The 18,652-nt window shown below is 37.7% G+C and overlaps 1 protein-coding gene and 1 non-coding gene across 4 annotated transcripts in view; one reads left to right on the forward strand and one right to left on the reverse strand.

Annotated features, from left to right (window-relative positions):
• Positions 1-18,652, reverse strand: part of PLD1 (phospholipase D1) — a 209,754-nt gene that overhangs the window by 76,369 nt on the left and 114,733 nt on the right. For 2 of the 3 annotated variants that reach the window (XM_063704354.1, XM_055381467.2), the window contains exons 13-17: positions 14,901-15,011; positions 11,241-11,441; positions 9,937-10,150; positions 9,251-9,364; positions 159-287 (exon numbers count right to left, since the gene is read on the reverse strand). In XM_063704354.1, coding sequence (XP_063560424.1) covers positions 159-287; positions 9,251-9,364; positions 9,937-10,150; positions 11,241-11,441; positions 14,901-15,011 — 769 coding nt within the window. The remainder of the gene's footprint in view (positions 1-158; positions 288-9,250; positions 9,365-9,936; positions 10,151-11,240; positions 11,442-14,900; positions 15,012-18,652) is intronic. The other variant, XM_055381468.2, reaches the window with a different exon arrangement.
• Positions 15,780-15,883, forward strand: LOC115934219 (small nucleolar RNA U13). Its single transcript, XR_004070040.1, has one exon. It is a non-coding gene; the product is annotated as a small nucleolar RNA U13 (small nucleolar RNA).

The following is an 18,652-nucleotide window of genomic DNA, read 5'->3' on the forward strand; positions in this document are numbered from 1 at the left end:
ATGCTAATGACTAAATCTAGTCTCCAAAGTTTTAAAAAATTTTCAAAAATAAACGGAAGCAAAACAAAAGGCATTTAGATCATGCACATGTATACTTGTTGAGATGTTCAAAGGTAAAAGACAAAATATAACCAGCACCCCACCATTATGATACTCACCAGCAAAAGGTTTATCAAGTTGAACCCAGTCTTTGAAGACGAAATTGCAGTAGTCCTTTCCATGCCAGAATCTGGTTTCCCCATGCAGCTCTCCCACACCTGTCTGTAAACTGCGGATGGACCCGGTATCTGTGAATGCAGCAAGACCCCCTCAGAGACTGTGGTTCAGGTGGGTCCCAGAAAGGGAGGCTCAACTCTCATTTATTAAACACCTAAAAGCTTCTTAATTTCTTAAGACATAACTAGGGTGGCATCTGTCCATTCTATTACAGGCTGTGGGCTAACAAGGTTTTACAGTCCTTACAAGTTTACTTTTAGTGGGCAGTTAGGGCTACAACAAGATTCATCATTAAACAACGAAATTTGACCTTCTCAGGCAGTTGAGTAACTTATTTCCACCACCTACCAGATCACTGGAAGAACTATCACAGAATTAACTGTGAATAAAGAACTCACAAGGTGGCACTATGAGAGCAGTAAAGCTGGTGGGGGGCTTCGGGGGGCAGAGTGGGAAGGGCGGGGAGGGGAGAGGTGGAGAAACCTGAGACACAGGGGCAGTAAAGACACCATGCCACTTCTTTTTCCTCAACCAACATGGTGCACACCTGATGCATAATTCTTTTGCATTAAAGCAAGAACCTCAAATTTACAGATAGCCCATGTTCCAGCCCTGGAATTAACTAGCTAAGTGACACTGAGCTTCAGTTTTTTAGATCATAAATCCATTATGCGTAAAATGAAGAATTTGGCCTAGAACAGCTAAAATCTGTTGCGCTTTAACATTTATATACTTCAAATCATAGATGGCATTTATAAAAAATATGGCAACAACAGATGAAAGCTTATGATATAGGTGCAAAAGCAGCAATCTACTGTAGCATTTCACAAATAACTGTGCCAAGACCATTGACTTAAGGCTAAATACAAAGACAATGAAGTAAAAAGATGCAGAATTACAAATCACAAATGCAGCACTTGGCACAAAAGAGGCATTTAACATATAGACACTGAATGCAAAAATATGTGTTGAATGAATAAATGGTACTGCTTGCAGTAGCCAGTGAGAGGACTACACTGGTCCTGCCACCAACACACTGTCCCAGAACTGTCTTTGTAAAATGCACTCTTTGCTTAAAACCCTGGAAGGTTCACATACTGCCTATAGGAAGCTCAAGTCCTAAGGGCTTAGTGTGCATAGAAGACTCTTCCCAAACTGGTGCCAATCTATCTTTCTAGTCCCTGTTTTTCCCCACCCAACCCCAGGCCCCATGCAAAGCACGTGTTTCACTGTATTATAACAGGTGTGGACTGCCATGTCTCCATGCAGTTGGCACATTATTACTTCTACCTGAAATGCTCCTTTCTCCCTCTTGGCCTGATATCCTAATCATCCTTCGAGAGCCACATTAGCTATCACCTGCCCTAGAGAGACCTCCCATCTCCCCGTAAGGAAGAGGCAGTCACTAGCACTGCTGTCATCCCACTAACAACTGCCCCAACACCTCTGACTCTGTGACGCAATTGTATCAGGATGCTCCCTGCCCGCATCAATGCCTCACCAGTCTATAAACTCTTTGGGAGTGGGAACCAAATCTTCTCACTGCCAGTAGCTCCAAGCACCCAGGCAATCAATAAATATTTGCAGAACAAATGTTTTTATGTAATCACCACACACAATGCTAATATTCTATCTCAAACTGAATCATTAACCTTCCAAAGGCTATTAAAGTTTTCTACAGAAGAAAAATGATTTAAAATGCCATAGATTAGCAAAATGAAATCATGTTAAAAATAGACTTCTATTGACTTCTCCCAGTGATTTATTTTCCTGCTTTATGAGACTGAAAGGCCAAAGTACGGGTAGGTCTGTTTGCTCATCTATAGGCTCTTTATTGTTTACATAGCACTTTGATAAAAGAAGAAAAGAGGGTGAGAAAAGAAACAAAAAGGATAAAAAATGAGATAAACAATATTTCAAATTTCAAATATAAAATACACATATACAATTTGCTTTCATCAACTGCAAAACTCTAAGCTAAGGCTTTACATAAACACATATACACTCATTTAAAAATTATCTTTCACCTAACAACCAGTTATGATAAGGAAAATAAAGGAAATTCTTAGTCTCAGGAAATTATCTTGGTACTAATTGAATTCAACCTGCTCATAATTCAAATTTGTTTTTGTTTTTAGCCATGGCCTTAAAACTATTCCACATAAATTAGGGTTCCTCCTCAGTACAAATGAACTATTAAGGCAATAGAGCCAAATACTAGTTCCTGTGAAAACAGTAGCTCAGAATTGCATGAGTGTGGTCGAGAGGACTTCTGGCGTCAACAATGCTGATCCAAGGGGGTCTCGTTAGGCTGCTATCTGGCTCCCAAATGATTTCATAATTGCACCTGCCTTGTCTTTTGGCACAGATTTGTCAGGCCAATTTTCTGCATCCTCCTCTGTCAGTGGCTCAGATTCTGGCTACTAAAGTTTATGAGAAGGGGGACTTCTTGTTCCTTGCCTGGTGTCCTCTGGTCGTGCCACATCCTCCTCCTTCTATTCTCATCTCTCGGCTTCCAGGTCTCCATTTTTCTACCATTTCTCCAGCCTATCCTTGTTCTTCTTTCCTAGCTCCTCCTCACTAACAAGGTTTCCCCCTTTCTCCTGTCTTTTTGTTTTCTTTTTCTTCCTCTTTTTTTTTTTTTGAGACTGGAGTGCAGTGGCACGATCTCGGCTCACTGCAACCTCTGCCTCCCAGGGCCAAGTGTTCAAGCAATTCTCCTGCCTCAGCCTCCCGAGTAGCTGGGATTACAGGCGCACACCACCATGCCCTGCTAATTTTTGTATTTGATAGTAGAGACAGGGTTTCACCATGTTGGCCAGGCTCATCTCGAACTCCTGACCTCGTGATCTGCCTGCCTCGGCCTCCCAAAGTGCTGGGATTACAGGCGTGAGCCACCACACCCGGCCTCTCCTGTCTTTTTCTATACAATTTCTAAAATGTGCACCTGCAAGGATGGCTTCTGTTTTGGACTCCAAATCTAAGGTCACTTCCAGTGTCTCACTTAACATTGTTTACCTAGTTCCCTCCAGAACTTTAAAATTATGTCTAACACTAAAATCATCATCATTCCATAAAATCAAGTCTTTCCTTGAGATTTCTGCTGTCTGTGTGTAGTAACTCAAGCTCAAACCTCGGAATCACCTTTGGCTCCTTTATTCTTCACTGACTTCTCCACCCACCTCCCCACGGCTTCCCAGATCATGATGAAAATCTGCTGATTCTGCTTTTGGAAAAAGTTTCTCCCATTTACTTCGTTCTTGAACTCACTGACACAACCTTGTCAGACTCCCTGTGTCTCTACTATAAACGCTATAAAGCCTCACCCTTAATTGCTCCCTGCCCCTAGGGATTTTCCAACATTTGATGGAAGAGGCGCAATGTCTCAGTCTGATTTGCAAAGTCCTCCGTAAACTGCTACAGATATATCCCACCAGCTCAATCTGCACAAATCAGCCCTTAACCACAATTCCAAAACTCCAAAAGTTCTAACAATTCAAATGTTTTTTCATAGCTGATTTTCACAGCTCATTTCATAACTCACAGGTCAGCAAAACCTGACCTGAACTGACAAGAGGTTATTTATTATCTTTATTGATCCCACTTGGTGTTGCACAAACATAAATGGTTTGCCTACATTCCAGGTATTTCCTGGATCCTGCTGGGAGTGTAATGTAGTAGAGGGTATAGGTATTGTATTACTTTTCTAAAATCCAGAACTTTCTGATTTCTGAAATCTGATTCCAAGGATTTTGTATGAGAGATTAGAGACCTATATGTATTTACCACATTCTACACTCAGTCTGAGATGCCAAAATAAATACTTTTGCATTTCCTATATCTGGGTCTTAAGATGTAGTATCTACCTAAAATGCCTGTTTTTCTACCTTTTTAGTCTCTACCTACTGAATTTCTACATATGTTCAAGGCCAGTTCCAATACAGGCACTGAACAAGTTATATTTTAAAAAATATTTTGGTTTTCAAAATTTTTTGGAATTTAGAATCGTGGTTAAGGGTTTGTAGACCTGTATTTCGTCTGTGGATCAATGATGACTCTTGCAGTAGGAGTATCTTCCCTCAATGAATTACTAAAATATTAGGTTTGTAAAATATTTAAAACTCATGTTCACCTATTAGATAACAAGCTATTTAACAGCACTAGATGAATCTTACACATCCTATCCATTGCATTCCTAAGAACAGTTTAGAAACAGCTTAATATTATCCCTTGTGACGAGACATTCAAATTTGAAAAGCCTGTCTGAACTAAATTGCAAAAATAATTTTTCCCTCACTTACCTATTTAATATTGCTTAAAAGGAAAAGATCAGCACACAGTTGCTGAATAGCATTAGGAGAAACACTTAATGTAGATGACGGGTTGATGGGTGCAGCAAACCACTGTGGCACGTGTATACCTATGTAACAAACCTGCATGTTCTGCACGTGTATCCCAGAACTTAAAGTATAATAAAGAAAGAAAGAAAGAAAGAAAGAAAGAAAGAAAGAAAGAAAGAAAGAAAGAAAGGGAATAAAATTCAACACTCTAAAAATAGTATCAAGCAAAATTCTCCCTCTTAGAACATAATTCTGAATGAAAAAAAATCTTGAAAATGACTGATTTTGAAAAACATATATCTCAGATATGATTCCTAACCACGTTTTTAGTGCAGTTTTTCTATATAAAAACCCATAGTGATGTTCACTCCACACTGATTTCTGTATGACACCAGGAGGTTTAATTCAACAAGGAGCCCAATTCAACATGGTCATATGCGGTCAAGTGAAATTGATATTGCAGAGAGGCTAACTCTCTTTGCATTCTCAGGAAAAGGAAGTCATTAACTCAAGTTCATATTCAGTTTTAAATTTCTAATGAAGAGTCACTCCATGCTTAATTTGGGTTTCAAGTTTTATAAGGCAACCTGAGTTTTTAAGGTATTACATGATTTAAATCTAGAGCCTTGCTCTTTAAACTTCCTTCATTTTTTTAGTAGAACTTTTCTTTTTTGAAAACAAGTTCAGAAGGAACTCCAATAATTAAAACAGATACAAGTGGGATTGTTCTGGTTGAAGAGGTACCAATAGCTGTGGGAGGGTCCTGGGGTTCACCTACTTCAATGTTCTCCTCAAAGCCTTTTAAAAACTCCAGGATCCAAGGAATCGACTTTGGAAAGCACTGCTCTAGAAGGACCCCATGATCCTTTGGCTTTTCTTTTTAGGTAAACTGTTTTCATTTTAAAAAATTAAATTTGTATTTATATTTGACTATAAAAGTAAAATGAAAACAGTACCAACAATGTGGGAAAAAAATAAATCACCTCACGCTCCATCTTCCTAACAAAGATAGCATCATTGAATGTCCTTTGTCAGCTGCCCTCACGAACATATTTTGATACAGTAGCAATTGTCCTCAAATTTTCCTTGCTCTTCCCATAGCCACCTCATTTCAGTTCATGGAAATTCCATCTTTCCAGTGGGGCCAAAGATTTGGAGTCCTCTCCATCTCTCACATCTTGTATCTAGTTCATCGGCAAATGCTGTCAGCTCGACCCTCAAAATATATTCACAACCTGCAGAGTCACCATTTGCCACCCTGGTCTGCTCTGAAGAATGATCCTTGGAAAATGTAAGTCAGCCCTCGCCTACCCTTCGCTCAAGACCATCCGGATGACTTCCTATCTCACTTAGGGTCAAAATCTTACAGTGGTCTGCAAGACCTCACATAACCCACCCCAGCCCACCTCTCTGATTTTGTTCTTACCATCCTCTCCTAGCCCACTTCACTACAGCCGTATTCCTGGAACGCACCCATCCCCTCTGCCTCATGGCCTTTCATACTTGCTATTCCTTCTGTCAGAGACACCCTCTCTCAGACAGTTTCTTATCCTCATTCTTCTCTTCCTTTCGATGTCAGCTGAAAACTAACCTCATGAGAGATGTATTCTCCAATGAGCCTTTACAAAATAGTAACTCTTCTCCTATGCTCTTCCTCCCGGATCATGCTCAACTATTCTCCGTGATAATTATCACCACCTGAAATGTGTTTGACTCTCTATTTGTATACACAGTTCCCATCCTTACCCTCCAACTAGTTAATTGCACTTCATCTGTTTTATTCACCACATCTCTAGCACCCAGAATAGTGATTGGCATATAACAGAAACTCAATAAACACTTATTTAATTAAATAAATAAATCTTCTATGTTTATTTTTGTATCCCCAACTACAGTTGTAATCATTGCCCAATTCCATAAAAGAGATGAACCATTTGTTACCATTCATTATGTTCTTCACCATTTCCCTACTCTTTGACATTTAGGTTGTTCTCTCTCTCTATCTCTCTCTCTGTCTCTCAACAATGCTACACTAGACATATATTCAGTTTATCAGTGAGGGGTTGTAAACAGATGTCAAGGGTACTTTTCATCAGCAACAGAAAACCATACACATGTATGATCAGTGTCTCAGATCACCACTGTGGATATCACCTCTCTCAACCTGGGGTAGGCGTGAGTTACTTACTGGACTCAGCACCTCACTCACATCTTTTCCACTTGCTGTCAATCCTATTGCCAGCAACACTATCAGTCATAATTCAGATCCATAATCTTCATGGGTTGGCAACCTCCTTTCCTCCACTTCATTTTTAACTTCAGTAATAAAGCAGCAAAGTTACACATTGAAACGATAAGGCACTACCTGGAGCTGTTTCCAACCCTTTACCTCTAATATCGGCCACTGCATGCACTCTTGACCTGGCTTCCTGGATTTCCCAGAGGCCTCCTACTTCCCAGGACTTTGAAGCTTTGTCATGCACAGGAATTAATGGGAGTTGTCCCTGAATCCATACATACACCCAGTACTAGGTGTATGCTAAATAAATATATGTCTCCCCATATTTGTTCTTCTCCATTTTTATTTTTCAAAAATTTAAAAATTGTTTTTGTGTGTGTGAGAGAGGGTCTCCCTCTGTCACCCAGGCTGGACTGCGGTGGCATGATCTCAGCTCACTGCAACCTCTGCCTTCCAGGCTCCAGCAATTCTCCCACCTCAGCTGCCAGAAAAGCTGGGACAACAGATGCATGCCACCACACTCAGCTAATTTTTGTAGAGAGGGGGTTTCACTGCATTGCCGAAGATGGTCTTGAATTCCTGGGCTCAAGCAATCCTCCTGCCTCGGCCTCCCAAATTGCTGGGATTACAGGTGTGAGTCACTGCACCTGGCCTCTTCTCCTTTCTTAAATATATATCGATGCTGTTATGATTTATAAACACAAATTTATTTAACAGTTACACTGAAGTTTTAGTTCATTGTGTGTAGTTGATTATTGCATTTTTTAAAATGCAGGGTAGCTGGACCAAGCTTCTCCAACCCACAGCCTGTGGGCCACATGCGGCCCGGGATGGCTTTGAATGTGGCCCAACACGAATTCACAAACTTTCTTAAACATTGTAATTTTTTTTTGCAACTTTTTTTTAGCTCATCAGCTATCATTAGTGTTAGTATATTTTATGTGTGGCCCAAGACAATTCTTCTTCCAATGTGGTCCACGGAAGCCAAAAGATTGGACACCCCTGCCCTAGATGAAAGAATGCTGGGAATCATTACCCAAAGTCTAGCATAATTTTTCAGGTTCATTAGCACCTGCAAGCCACAGGTGATTCACATTCAGGCATGTGCGCTAGACTGTAACTCTCATCTGCTAAACAGTACATGAGAGCCCTGGCCTTAGGTTCTAGCCAAAAAAGCATAACATAGTAATCTTTATTTCTGCTAAATCACAGGTCTTAATCATGGGTACTGGGAGGATGATAAATTGGAACTCCATTGGGCAGGTCATGTATCATCTCTAACCCTGAGTTTCTTCGTCTGTAAAAAGGAGATGACAATATCACTACCAAGCACTGCAACTACTCAGGGCAGTGATGGATAGAGTCTGTGCAAAATAAATGTTAGCTTATGATCTTACTAGTGTCATTTATTATGATGATTACTTATCCCCATATCTGACCAGTGGCCAAATCCTTCTTTATTCCCACCACAAGTTAAACTTATTAGTCATTCATTAATTCCTCGAGTATCTGGAGTATCTTCTTACCAAAGGCTATCAGATTGCAATTTCTGAAAATTCACACAGCATGACACATCCACCCAAAGGCCTTCAAGATTTTTAACTGGCCAGGAGCGGTGGCTCACACCTGTAATCCCAGCACTTTCGGAGGCCAAGGCAGACGGATCGCTTGAGGTCAGGGGTTCAACACAAGCCTGGCCAACATGGCAAAACCCCATTTCTACTAAAAGTACAAAAATTAGCCAGGCATAGTCATGCACGCCTGTAATCTCAGCTACTCAGGAGGCTGAGCTGAGGCAGGAGAATCGCTAAAACCTGGGAGGCGGAGGTTGCAGTGAGCCAAGATGGCCCTACTGCACTGCAGCCTGGGTGACAGAGCAAGACTCTATCTCAAAAAAAAAAAAAAAAAAAAAAGATTTTTAACCAAATAAAATTCCAACTCCCAAATGTGAATGTCATATATCTTCTTAGTCTTATATCAAAAACTGCATCTTAGCTAAATAATGCATTTTACACAATTTGAAAGCAGTTGGTGCTTTCCCATTCCAGCACCTTTGCTCAACTCACCTCCCTCACTTGCAATGACTTCCTATCACCTACCCCAATTAAATTACTTCCAGACCTAACCCAAATGTCCCCTCCTCAAAAAGTCTTTCTGCATCATCAGAGAGGAATTCCTCCCTCCTTCCATAGAACTTCCACGACACTATTGAATTGCATGTGCCATGCATTTTCTCTTATTAGGTCTGTTTTGTCTTTGCTGCTATAAGTTCTTAGGGAGTAGGGATCTTGGATACTACAGAATGCTTTGCACAGAGCAGGCTCTCAATAATATACGTAGCATAAAAATTGCAAACAGAAAGCCAATCTGGAAACACATTCACTATGCCCATGCAGCAGACAACACAACCAAAGCTCAAGCCTAAGGGAGTTCTGCCACTTCACAAATCACTTACCAGCATGAGGTCTAGTGAGTCCTTGCTCAGACTCACTGGACGGGTGAAAGAGTTTGAAGTGGGGTTTTAAACCATGGATTAAATTGTGATGACTTCTATAGTGATTAAAATAACCTAGAGAAATTAAGAATTTTTTTACAAAAAAATACAAATATCAAATTTTCTAAACTGGAAAGCAAAGCTGATCATTTTTAAAACCAGGCAGGGCTATAACATCAGTCTTAAGATTCTGTGCAACAGAAAATTGTAGGGCTTTAAGATGGATTTCAAAGGAATAGTAAATTTACAAGATGTAGAAAGTCTGATGTTTGACGAAATAAGCTTGATATATTTCTGGATAGGAAGATAAATGTAATTTCTTCTAAGAAAAGTTTATAAAGTACATCTAATACCTTTTTCTTTTATGGCTTGGCATATTTTAGAAACCCTTTGTCATTCTGCTACCATTAGAAGTGGTAATCGTGGTCGTTATGACTTTTGTGTGGATAAAACAATAAATCTGTTCTAAAATGAGGCAAACAAAGCCACTAAATGGCATGAGGTTGAATAGAATGATATAGCGACCTCTCAACATTGCTCATTCTACTCCATTACAGAAAGACAGATTTTAAAAACAGGTATGTAGTGTCTGGCTATGGAAGAACAGTGGGTAGTTAAGATAAATTCTAGTCAAGGCCATGACTTACTGGAGGTGCTGTCAATGCTGCTGATGCTATCTGCGTTGTGCAGGTGGTGCCTGTGGAGCTGCTTGTAGAGACTAAATTTGGAGAACTTTCTTGGCTTTCCTATTCCTTTCAGTTTTGAATCCACATCATCAATACTCTTCTGGATGGGTAGGTTTTGATCAGGCTCATTTTTATCTTTGAGTCTTAAGGATTCCATAGACTCCATTGCGGCAGGCTGAGAAAATTTTTTTTTTTAAAAAAAGACACTGCATAAGACATGCTGCAATGTGGTTCTTTAATTCAAGTAGAGCTGAAGTATAAAGTTTACAAATGATGGAGGTTCTATAACAGACATGCAATAATGTCTGAGGTCAGCCACAGGGTAGTGGTGGATTCTTGTGAACTGTTTAAAAACTACCAAAGGAATATGAGGAGTTCTGCTATGGTCTTTTTTCAGTAGGCCAAATTCTTGAAATTTCACTCCAATTAAACTTTTAATCTCAAATACAATTACATGGGTTACATTCAGTGTTGAGCTCCTGAACTTGTTCCTCTAATAAACATTAAGTAAGCAAGGCTTCCTCTGTCAATCATTTTCCCTGTTCCTTATGCACTAAATTGCTATTTTTGCATAAGTTTTGCACTATTTTCCAGCAGTAAATAAGATGAAGCCCATCAAATTTTTTAATAAGTGTATTCATATTCTGGCAGCCATTTAGTTGAAATAGCAAGCAGATTGATATACACTTTTTTTAATAAGTGTATTCATATTCTGGCAGCCATTTAGTTGAAATAGCAAGCAGATTGATATACACATACAGATATTTTGGCAGCTCTATTTAAAAGGCACTTTGGGAAGTTATTCACTTCTGGCTCAAATTCCCTCTAAATGACCCCAGACTGACCTATCCTGTTTTTGTATATCTTTAAGTAGGAACTTTCCAAAAACTGTGGCAGATACTTAAGGCTTTTTACTACCTAAATCTCAACTGCCACATATTTTTGTTTATGAATCTTATTTCTGAATAAAAAATAAATCTTAATTTAAATGGAAAACAAAGCTGAATATGAGACGGCCAAAATTCCACTGAATCTGTTTTCTTTTCTTACAAGAGAAGAACGGACTCAGCAATGCTAAGTTACAGCTAGCTAGGTGGGGAGGCTGGTGTTTGAAACCAGGACTGTCTCATGATTGACTTAATGTTCTTTTCCCCTCCAAGGAGACACCATCTCTTATTCAATGAATCAATCAGTCATGCTACTAATACAAACTTATACAAATTATGTTCGTGTTATACATTTCCATAAAGGTTAAATATACTTACTGGGAGGGAACCCAGAGATGGTCCTGAAGTGACCCGCTTCACACTGCCCACGTCTGTGAGTCTGTGCTCATTGTCGTCCCACCTTCCATAGGCCAGGTCAATCCCTCCCACAAAGGCCACCGATTGGTCAATGATGACAAGCTTCTCATGGTGAGCCCACAAATAGACGGTGGATGACACATGATCCGGGTGTCTCATCACCTTGAGAGGGAATAATCCCCACTGATAATATGCTTTTGAAATGTCCTTCCTGTCATAATGAAATAGGTCTGTGTTCTCCCTGAAAAGCATTTTCTATAATTCAAATACCAAACTGTACAACGTATACACCAAAGAAAATAATTTTATTCTCAGCATTTAGCAAAAAGAAAAAGAAAAAAAAAAGACTCCTATTTACTCTTCAAGCTCCCACGCCCATATACTATATTTTGGGGCAGCCGCCATTTAGCTTGAGGTCTGGCAATACATTAGAAAACAGTCAGCTCAATTTGAAAGCTGGTTGCCTTCCCCCTGTAAGGATTATGTTAAATCTGGTACTAAAAAAAAAAGCTAAAAATATTTAACTACTATTTATCTCTGGAAAAATGTGTAATGAATTATACTGATATTTTATCAGTCATTGAATTGAAATATTAAGCATACGAATATAGGCATATAGATATTTTGGCAGCTCTTTATTTAAAAGGTACCTTGAGAAGTTAGTAACCTCTTGCTTTCAAAATTATCCCAGTCTGACCTATCTTATTTTCATTTACCTTTAGGTAAAAAGATTACAAAAGCTTTGGCAACTACTTTCCTCTTTTCCTTCCTTCCCTCCTTCCTTCCTTCCTTCCTTTCTTTCTCAGAGACTCACTCTCACTGAGGCTGGAGTGTAGACGCATGATCATAGCTCACTGCAGCCTTGAACTCCTGAGCTCAAACGATCCTTCTGCCTCAGCCTCCTGAGTAGCTGGGACTATAGGCGTGTACCATCATGCCTGGCTAATCTTTTTGTTTTTTTGTAGATATGGGTGTCTTGCTATGTTGCTAATGCTGGTTTTGAACTCCTGGCTTCCAGCCACCCTCCCACTTCAGCTTCCCAAAGCGCTGGGACTACACGCGTGAGCCACCATACCTGGCCTTACTGTTTTCTTAATAACACTTTTTAAAAAAATTGTAGTAAAGTAAACATAACATAAAATTTACCATCTTAACCATTTTTAAGTGTACAATTCAGTGGTATCAGGGTAATGAGTTAGGGAGTCTTCTCTTCTCCTCAATTTTTGAAAAAGATTGAGAAAGATTGGCGGTAATTCCTCATTAAATGTTTGGTAGAAATCACCAGGTCCCTGGCTTTTCATCTGGGGGAGATTTTTAATTACTGATCAATCTCCTTACCAGTTAAAGGTCTATTTAGGTTTTCTATTTCTTCATGATTTAGTCTTGGTAGGTTTCTTATTTCTAGGAACTTGTACATTTCCTCTAGGTTATCGAATTGCTTACAGTAGTATCTTAGAATCATTTTTATTTCTGTAGAATTGGTAGTAATGTCTCTACTTTCATTTCTGATTTTAGTAACTTGAGTCTTTTTTTTTCTTAGCCCACCAAGCTAAAGGTTTGTTGATTTTATCTTTTCAAAAAACCAACTTGGTTTCATTGATTTTCTGTATTATTTTTCTATCCTCTGGTTTTATTTCTCACTGCTCCAATCTTTATTTCCTTCCTTCTGGTAGTTTTAGCTTGAGTTTGTTCTTCTTTTTCTAGTTCCTCAAACTGTAAAGTTAGGTTGTTATTTTGAGATCTTTCTTCTTCTTGCAAGTATAGCTGTAAATTTCCCCCTTTGCACTGCTTTCTCTGTGTCCCATAATTTTGGTATGTTGTTTCATTTTCATTTGTCTCTAAGTATTTTCTCTTTCCCTTGTGAATTTTTGTTTGATCATTGCTTGTTTAACAGTGTGTTATTTAATTTCCACAAATTTGTGAACTTTCTAGTTGTCCTTCTGCTATTAATTTCTAACATTATCTTGTGGTCAGACAGATGTTTGTATATCTACCTTTTAAAATCTATTAGGACTTACTTTGTGGCCTAACAGATGGTCCTGGAAAATGCCCCAAGTGCACTTGGGAAGAATGTGTATCCTGCTGTTGTTGGGTAGAATGTTCTGTATGCCCATTGGATCCAGTTGGTTTACTGTACGTTCAAGTCCTCTGTTTTCTTACTTATCTTCTATCTGGTTGCTCTAACCATTACTGAGAGTGAGATGTTGAAGTCTCCAACTATTACCATAGACTGTCTTTTTCTCCTTTCAATCATGTATTTCCATTATCTGTTATTAGGTACATAAATATGTATAATTTTTATATCTTGCTGTATTGAACCTTTTATTAATATATAATGTCCTTCTTTGTCTCTTTTAAGCATGTTTTGATTTAAAGTCTATTTTGTCTGATACTAGTTTAGCCACTCTTGCTCTTTTTTGGTTACTGTTTGTGTGAAATACCCTTTCCATCCTTTCATTTTCAACCTATTTGTGTCTTTGCAGCTAGAGTGAGTCTCTTGTAGATACCATATAGTTGGATCATGTTTTCTTAAAATCCAGTCTACCAATCTCTGTTTTTTGATTAGAGGGGTCAATACATTTACATTTAAAGTAATTATTTGTAAGATACTTCTGTAATTTTGCTACTATTTTCTACTACATGTCTTATAGCTTTTTTGTCTCTCATTTCCTGCATTACTGTCTTGTTTTGTTTGGTTGATTTTTTGTAGTGACATGTTTAAATTCCTTTCTCATTTCTTTTTGTTAAATAGCTGTATATTTGATTGCTATTTTCTTTGCAGTTAAATGTAACATCTTAAAGTTGTAACATTCTAATTTGTATTTATACCAGTTTAACTTCAGTAACATACAAATCTCTGCTCCTTTAACAGCTCTTCCCTCACAGTTGTTGGTGTTGCAAAATTACATCTTTAGTGGGTACTTTATAGAAATTTGGTGAATGAATAAATAATATATATAAATTATGCAACCTAATAAATCATTCTTTGGGAGAAAACACTTTCATTTTTTCTAACCAAGTGAAACATACAATTGTTGCATATTTTAAGCCTGCTGGAGGTTTGTTAATTCATTATGTCTTGATGTACCTCAATGACTGGGTTATATTTATTGATAGGTTTTAGATATTTGGCAAAATATCAAAGAACTTTTTCAAATTGCTTTTCATGTTTATTTACTTTATTAGTATTTTATACTAGGTGCCATTGATTTTTTAAGGCATTTTAAATCCTAGAGGAGATCTCTTTGCTGCTATCAGTGATCAGGGGATGTCACAGGGAGATCATCACATCTAAGAGGTTCCAGGATAATCTTAATGAGAAGTGTGAGAACTTGATAGAGCTCATGAATATCAAAACAACTGCAGGAAACATGTTCTTGTCTAAACTCTCACTTTCAATTATCAGAGTCAGAGAAGCAGAAATGTGAGATCTGCTTACCCCCATCAGTGTAGGGAAGATAAGAAAGTACAGTATTTTGCTTTATTTCTGAGGACACAATGCTATTTGATCAAATATACATTTGGGCATTCTATAGATTATTACTGCCCAGAACAAAACATACCTGAAAAAATCCTATAGAATAATAAAGAAACATTGGTTATCAAGATGAACCTGAATACCTTTATGTTGGGATGTAGACGAATCAAAGTCCTCTTGGTGTATTCACTATTGATGCCAAGAGCGAGTTCCACCTCTTTGTAGAGCATTATGAAGATCCTCACTCCTTGTTGCTGTCACAGGAGAAAACCGATGGAGGAATGAGTATCTCTGGATGGAAGTTACAATTCATTTTCTTTTTCCTTTGCACTGTACTTTCTTTCTTTTTTTTTTCAGAGTCTCACTCTGTCACCCAGCCTGGAGTGCAGTGGTGCAATCTCGGCTCACTGCAACCTCCACCTCTCGGGTTCAAGCAATTCTCACGCCTCAGCCTCCTGAGTAGTTGGGATTACAGTCCAATGACACCACGCCCAGTTAATTTTTGTATTTCTAGTAGAGACAGGATTTCGCCATATTGGCCAGGCTGGTCTCAAATTCCTGACCTCAAGTGATCCACCCGCCTCAGCCGCTCAAAGTGCTGGGATTACAGGCATGAGCCACTGCACCTGGCCTGCACTGTACTTTGTAACTTCTTCTATAAACAAGTAAGATAAAATTTTAATGAAAAAGGCAATACAAGGAAGTGACACATAAGTGCATATATTGAGACACAAATATTAAAAATAAAAATCTAACTCCCTTCCATTCTTACAACTGGTCATATCAAGAAAGAATCAATAACTGATTAAAGATCCAAAACATTGAAAACTTTAGTATAAAATAGACACCCAAATTCAATTGATTCATCCTTCCTTAGACCTTGGATCTAAAAGAAAATAGACAAGGTCACTGTGGCCTATTTAATTGAGTCAAATTAAATCAAAAGTGCCTTGTAGATGCTAACATGCTATACAAATAATACAATTATTTAACAATATTAATAATCAAAAAGACAATGTCCAATCCTTTTGTAGTTCATGAGCATGATGATTGTGTGTTCACGCACAAGTGTGAGATGTGCCACACTCGAACCTTCTTATGACGTCTGCACATTACCCATCTCATCTGAAAAAAAGATTTAAACAAAAACCAAAAGACCAGTTCCAATAGCTAATAGTATAGAAAAACACTGGTATTTTCCATTCTAGTTCTGGTTGGTGACAGGCTTTCAGGCTAGGCTAAACTGCCCCTCACTGGAATGCTCCTCTCCTTCTGCTTGCCCACTCATGGATCCCCCTCCAATGTATAGTTCAGAATGTATTACCTCCAGGAAACTGTGGCTTATTCAACCCCACCTTGTGGATTGCTTTTTTTACTTTTTAGGCTTGAATCCTCCTTATTTTTGTATAGTTTGCACCATTTTAATTTGCATTGTTTGCACCCAGCAGCTCTGAAAGCATTCTGAAACATTTTGCATACATACTGGATTATGTATCTAAATGACACCTGGCATTTAATATCGTAGAGATTAAAGGTAAAAATTTTCCATAATACTTTCTAGAATATTACAGATGCAGGTGTATTTAATAAACCATAATAAAAAATAATTTTGTTACAGTTTATATTAAGATTCCATGGTGATTAGTCATTGTTTATAAGGGAAATTTGAATAAAAATCTTTAAGATATCTTACTGGGTTGAACACACCTACTTTACAAGAACTAAAACTTTTTGTAATGCTATACGATCTAACATAACATAGGAGTTAATATTTTTAGATTCTAGATCACATCACAAGATACAAAATCTTAGAGCAAACCAAACACATAAACATTTCTGTAATATTGTTCTGCCCATACTAAAAAGCACGTTTTGGACCCTAAATTCCTTATAATAACACAACACTTCAAAATACTAACACTCTATTTTTCATGGTGTTAGTAATATCTTAAAGGTGTATGTATTTCTGGAGGTGCACACTAGATTTACATTCTGGTGTGCATTAACAAGATTTGAGTACTAGGAGAAGACTCATTCTTGCTCTAAAAAAAGCAGGATCAAGAAGAATATATATGTCATACTATTTCTCTGGTTAACAGCTGGCTTTTAGCACTTGCTAATTATTTATTATAATTATGCAAGTACTATTACAATCAAGAATATAAATACATATTTCAGTAAAGAAGTAAAAGTGTAGGCAGAAAGTGAACAGATTAATTTTAATGGTCTGGCCAGAGAGTGCTCTGTAATTAACCACTGATGAAGGGCTCTAAAGGAAAATTACAATATTATTTTATTTTTCTCCTCTACTGTTCAGGTCTATTTTTGGTATTTGAATATTTTAGAATTCAGCACTGAATAATGGTTACAAAAAAAAAAAAAAGCCTTTCACTAAAAGATATAATACAAAGGGTAAAACCCAAAATTTCAACCTAAATAGTGGAACATTACACCTGACATTCTTCATCATGACCCATTTATTTTAAGCAGATGAAATTCTGCTTCTTAGGCTTAAGACATTATTACTCATGAAGAGTAGTAGTTGCAAATTAGGAACTTGGCCTGAATCCTACAGTTTTCTACTTACCTGCATAACTAATGGATTTTTGAAATAATAGAGATATTAACACTAATGGATTACATTACTACTCTCCATTTATTAATACCTGACATTTTCTTCTATACTGTCTTTTCTCATTGACATAATTCTAAAGGAAATAGGGTAGAGACTTTGTCTTTTTAGCTTAAAGACAAATGACCAAAGAAGAAGCAATTAAATATAGAAAGTTCATTTGTATGTGGTTTATAATTATTTACCTACACCTATAGCCACAATAAACAGTTAATTAGTGACAAGATTCCTGTGATAATAAAGCAATGCATTCTTCTTCTTTTGGTCAAGGTATTGACTATTATAAACTCTAGCCATAAAGGGCAAAGGCGAATGAATCATTCCTTGGGGATGAAGGCATTTTCCAGGTTGTTATAGTGCAGGCTTATACAAAATGTGGGAAATATTTCTGCAAAATGAAAGCCAAAGGAAAAAAAAAACCTGATGATGTTAATTCTGCAATTTAAAAAATACACTTTCAAAACATCCCATGCTTTAGTGCCTAGTGCCTTTAAATACCCTTGGGGAAATTACTTTTTGCTTAAAGAAAGGGACGGAAATTATTAATAGGAGAAGTAGAAAAACAGATGGCCTGGAGTTGCCTATGCAATGCAGTGTTTCTTATCTCTGGTGAACTCAGCTGACCCAAAGTTTCCATAGAATAAATTTCATAAAACATGACTTTTAAAAGATGAAAGTTCTGTCCTCTTTTCTAATTAGTTTTTTTGTCAAGTAGAGCAGACATAACACTATAAACAGTAGAAATCTTTAGGAGCTTTAGATATTCAAACTACATGGGAAGACAATGAAAAGAAAATTTTTATAGTGGAAATCAGTGACTTTGTTTCTTAGCCAACTTTTCCTCCGATTGCTCAAGGGAGCATAGTGAAAATATTTTCTAAATGCAGCCAAGTTTGTCCACTGCCCGAAGACAGTTTAGCCCACCCCACCCCCGCAACCCAGGATGCTCACTAATGTTTTTGTCACTTGCCAAGGACTTCCCCAATACAATATATTAAGAAAATGTAAAGATGTAAACTAAAGGATATAAAGAAATCACTTCCTCACCGTTTAAAAGCAGGCAGCATTGGGATATAAGAGCACAAAAGCTCATGTGCCTTTTTTTAAAATCCAATTTTGTTTGAAGCACATTTTTGAAGCTGAAGATACCTTCCCTGCAAGCCACTGTTGCCCACCACTTTGATAAGACTCATTTGATTTTCTGTGTAGAGATGTGATTATTCCTGTCATTTCTCAGTCCTGGACAACTTTCCCTTTTATTGG

The sequence above is a fragment of the Gorilla gorilla genome, chromosome 2 (genome assembly GCF_029281585.2).
Source record: "Gorilla gorilla gorilla isolate KB3781 chromosome 2, NHGRI_mGorGor1-v2.1_pri, whole genome shotgun sequence".
In the NCBI taxonomy this organism is placed as follows: Eukaryota; Metazoa; Chordata; class Mammalia; order Primates; family Hominidae; genus Gorilla; species Gorilla gorilla.